Source organism: Ailuropoda melanoleuca, chromosome 12, assembly GCF_002007445.2.
Source record: "Ailuropoda melanoleuca isolate Jingjing chromosome 12, ASM200744v2, whole genome shotgun sequence".
NCBI lineage: Eukaryota > Metazoa > Chordata > Mammalia > Carnivora > Ursidae > Ailuropoda > Ailuropoda melanoleuca.
The window spans coordinates 76,164,696-76,169,570 of record NC_048229.1 but is presented as its reverse complement, the minus strand read 5'-3'; the positions used below and the strand labels follow the sequence as shown (position 1 = coordinate 76,169,570).

The 4,875-nt window shown below is 42.4% G+C and overlaps 1 protein-coding gene across 5 annotated transcripts in view; it reads right to left on the bottom strand.

Annotated features, from left to right (window-relative positions):
• Window positions 1–4,875, bottom strand: part of CDH13 (cadherin 13) — a 1,033,545-nt gene that overhangs the window by 803,659 nt on the left and 225,011 nt on the right. For all 5 annotated transcript variants that reach the window (XM_034672819.1, XM_034672820.1, XM_034672818.1 and 2 more), the window contains exon 2: window positions 1,781–1,892. In XM_034672819.1, coding sequence (XP_034528710.1) covers window positions 1,781–1,892 — 112 coding nt within the window. The remainder of the gene's footprint in view (window positions 1–1,780; window positions 1,893–4,875) is intronic.

The window sequence follows — 4,875 nt, the reverse complement described above, 5'->3', positions numbered from 1 at the left end:
GAGAAGAAGAGAGATGAGACAAACAGATGAGAGGGGAGAAGAGCCAGAAAAAATGGATCTCCTAAGCAAAGTTCCCTTTGAAATACATCAATTCTGATAAACAGAAGAATCAAAAGACAAATAAGGGTTCCTGATGGCCTGACCCAGGAATCATACTCAGGGATCAAATTAACACGAAATCACACATTGGAATTCACTTATTGTGCCAGTCCTGCACCTTGTCATTGCAGACTCTAATTGCCGAAATGATTTCATTGGTGTAATTGCATCAAGATGTTCATGGACTTCACCTTGGTTAGTTCCCTTGATGCTCAGCATTGCATCTTCATTACTGTGTTCCTTTCAACTCTTCAAATGTGTTCCAGCCTCACAGAACAATCTACTCAAGCAGGATGGTTTTATTTTATTTTGTTTTGTTTTGCCTTGTTTTCCTTTTCTTTATTTTTTTTATTTTAATTTTTTTATAGATTTTATTTATTTATTTGACAGAGACAGCCAGCGAGAGAGGGAACACAAGCAGGGGGAGTGGGAGAGGAAGAAGCAGGCTCCCAGTGGAGGAGCCTGATGTGGGGCTCGATCCCAGAATGCTGGGATCACGCCCTGAGCCGAAGGCAGACGCTTTAATGACTGCGCCACCCAGGCGCCCCTTGTTTTCCTTTTCTTTAAACACACCAGCCATAGAACACAGGAACGAAGGAGTGCGGTTAGCGTGGAAGGCAAGCCTGAGACCATAGGGGCAAATGCACAATTATCTTCCCTAAAGGGACCTGGGAGCATCTGACCAAATTAAACCACTGTTTTCATATTCTGCATTCCCAAATGTTAAAGAACGGTGCTCAAGAGCTTACAGTTAAATGGTTATTTGTCTACCATCAATTTTAGATTCTATTGTGCTAAAACTATGCTTGCTACGCATTTAGCAAAGCACTCCATGCCCTCGTAAAGATAAAACAATATGATACTGGCATTAAAAATAGGAAGAGGTTATGGGGCGCCTAGGTGGCTCAGTCGTTAAGCATCTGCCTTTGAGTCAGGTCATGATCCCAGGGTCCTGGGATCGAGTGCCGCATTGGGCTCCCTGCTTAGCGGGAAGCCTGCTTCTCCCTCTCCCACTCCTCCTGCTTGTGTTCCCTCTCTCGCTCCCTCTCTCTCTGTCAAATAAATAAATAAAATCTTTATTTAAAAAAATAGGAAGAGGTTATAACCACAGTTCTGAGGGGAGCATATTTTAATTGGAATTTGGGGGGATTTGAGTTTACTCCGCAAAATAGTCAGTAGAGGTTTTGAATCTTTCTGAAGAACCTCTTATTAGCCTTCGGAATAGGAGTTTTGAATTCCTATTACTAAACTTTTCCAGAAACCAACATCCTGCTGTCACTATTCTTTCGTTCTAACACTATGCACAAGAAATCCCGGTAAAACAGCAATCCTTGGGAAGGCAATGGTTTTGCTCTCAGAGACCTACCCAGGGGAAATGGATTTAATTTCCTTTGCACAGAGTAGCTCTCACGTTGGAGGCTGGTGGTCTCCTTTTCTGGGAGCAGTGAGGAAATGCTCACCAATGTGATAAAATCACAAAGAAATACACAACCACTTTATTCACCTCTCAGCTGACAAGGCTCTAATTCAAGAGCTTCCACCCAGGGTCAAGCAACAACATAAGAAAAATGATCAGAAAACACTTAGCTGAGGGAATACCACATCCTGAGACACATTCTTAGACATTGGTGAATTCAAATACAAGAACAGGCCCAAAGAATCATCAAGTGACGTTGCTTACAGTTTAGAATCGCCTGGTCCTCGATGAACTGAGCTGGCTGATTGATATGGAACACTTTCTGCTGAAATCCAGGCGTGCAGTCCAAATCTTCTGCAGATGTTAGCAGCAGCACCTGAGAAAACCAAAGCCATCAATATTTTAACAGCGGCTTATGTGTTTGCCCTACTAACTTCTACCAAATCTGTGACTTTTAGAAATGAGCTGAGGTTTTAATTTCATTTCCCAAATGAAGAGGTAAGTTGGTACTTCTCCCGTGGCTGCCAACAATTCGCTTTGGCAATGAGATTTGGAAAACACGCAAATGGGAACAGCTGCTGTAGTTTCCATCAAGTTGCTGTTAAAGAAATAACTTTGTCAGATTTTTACACCTGCTAAGAATCTCACCATGGTTTCTATGTGCGAAATTTCATTACAAAAACAGTCAATTTCATATGATGCCTGAGCTAAAACCAACTTCACTGTCATAGATGCAAAGGAGCAGTGCCATCTATAATAAGGAGGAAAGCAGAATATTCCACTGGAAATTATTTCCCAAAGGAATTCAGGGCCCGCTAGACCGTCACAATCCAATATGGTGGCCATGAGCCACGCTCAGCTACCAAGTGCGTGAATTGTAGCTAGGCTGAAATTGTCAGTATAAAACATACCTTGGATTTTGAAGACTGAGTACCAAAAAGAAAAATAATGTAAAATATCTAATTTAATAATTTGTATATGGATTGCTGTTGAAACAATAATATTTTATAGACCGACTAAATAGATATGTTGTTAAAGTCAATTTCACCACTTTCTTCTTACTTTTGTAAGTTTGGCTACTAGAAAAATCTAAAATTTGCAATTGCTTCCAAAAGCTCAGCTTTGTCTTTGCAAATCCTTGGGGTGCTTTATCTCGGAGTAAACAATGTAGGCTCTATGTTTTGAAATATAAAAGTATGTGACAAGCTCTTGGACAAGGGATAATTTCGGAAGGTAAGAAGTTAGTCTGGGGTTTAGAAGGCAAAGACTACAAGCCCTGTGAAGACAGGAGTTACGTCTTCTTCCCCAACTTTGATACCAAGCACCTACCACATACGCCGGCACAGAGAAATGCTCCATGATACTTCAACATAAAACTGCTAGCATTTTTCAACCTTTACTATATGGCGAGCGCTAGTCTAAGTTTGTTATATGCATCATCTCCTTTAATCTCTACCGCAGCCTATGCTGTATTTAATATTTTATAGGATACATTTTACAGACAAGGGGCCCCACTTTCTAGAGAAGCTAACACATTTGCCCAAGATCATGCAGTTAAGGATGGGTGGGGCCAGGATCTGAATCCAGGCTTAAGCGTCCTCTGATTTGGATCACTGTCAGAGCACCTCCCCAACCCCTTAGGCTTTCCATGCCACGGGGCAGGATTTTACATTTTTTTGCCTGAGTTGTTGCTCTGAAACCTGGGGAAAGCGTTTTAACAGAGCACAGGGCCAGCAGAGAATGGAAATTCCTATTCTCAGTAGCCAACCCTTGACCGTAACTGATGAGAATCTGTGCACAAATACCCCAGCTCTCTCACCCCTCAGCAGAGATATCTTGCAGGCAAGTGTTCTGTCTCCCTCTTTCCACATGCATTTCAACCCCAGCTACCCACAGTGGCATCTGGCTTGATAACTCACTTGCCATCCACTGTCTTTTCTTCCCTGGCTTATTTCCTCATCTCCTGTGGGTATTTTGTGATATCACCCTCCAAATAAAACTACTTACACTCAAATCCTTGACTTAGTGCCTGCTTCTTGGGAAAACAAATTTTGATACTAGGATGCAAACTCTTAACCACCGTACACAAGCTGTTGAAGAAAACTCATTATTATCCCCACCAGCAAATTCAAAAGAATGCACGAAAGGTTGAAAGCCATGGAACCAGGGCTTCTCTTTAAATACCAGCCCACTGAAATGCACTGAACCCCAAGGAATGAGAGCGAGAATTAATCTTTGGAGGTTCATGGTATGGCTGGACTGAGGAACATCAGAGAAATTGAAATGGGCGAGTCATCACCCTGACAGACATCATCTTTCTAAAATCAAAGGGGTTAGGATATTATAGTTCCATATCAGAGCAGTTCTGCTTGTGAAACTTTCCCTTGCCTCCAGAGCAGGCTCTGGTTAGATTGCTTCCAAGGCAATCATAACGCTGACATCCCAAGTGACACACACACAGAATGCAGATTTGGGACTCAGAATAATTTGCAGGCAATTCTGCAAGCAGAAAATCTATAACTGGCCAATGCTAATTCAGTTAAACAGCAAGTGGTCAAAGGTGGCCTCCAGGCACCCTGTGCCTACAATTATACCTTAACCTTCTAATCAGCTAATTCTGCCCTCAACCCCAGAACAGTAAACCAGTCATCCCCTAGGAACTAAGGAGATGCCATTTCTCTAGTGATCCTGAGCATAAGAATCCAGAACTGGCTGAGAAGGTGATTGAGTGGAGCCCCTGTTCTTGTCTCTCTGCAGCCCCATCTCTGTCCTGATTTCTCGGCAGGCTCTATTCAGGATTCCTCTGGAGTCATAGAGGAAAAATAAAATCTTTTCCGACACCTGGCCATCCAGGAGCGTGAGAGTGGTGAGAGGACTCCCAGAGGCTCAGCTTTTATTTGTAAATTCTTGGGTCCCTCCACCCACCAAACATAGAAGAGAAAAGCACTCAGCACTCTCCTGGGCAATGTGTGACTTAACAAAGTAAGAACTAGTCCCTCTTCCCTGCATTCATTCATTCACTTATTCCCCCAAACTTATTAATCTCCTGGGATTCAGCAAGCACTTTGCTAGGGGCTGTTCTGGCGCTTATACAGAAGCATAATAAGGCAGAAATTAGAAGCATAAACTCCAGAGGTTCAAATCTTAGCTCTGTCCTTTACTGACTGATAGTAATGGAAATATGGAGAATAAAATGTATATTGAGAGGAGCTATATGGATTCAGTGGATGTTGCATCTAAAGCAACCACAATAGGGGTGCCTGGGTGGCTCAGTCGGTTAGGTGTCCAAGCCTCCCTGCTAGCTCACTCGAGTGCTCTGTCTCTCTTTCTCAAAAAAAAAAAAAAAAAAAAAAAAAAAA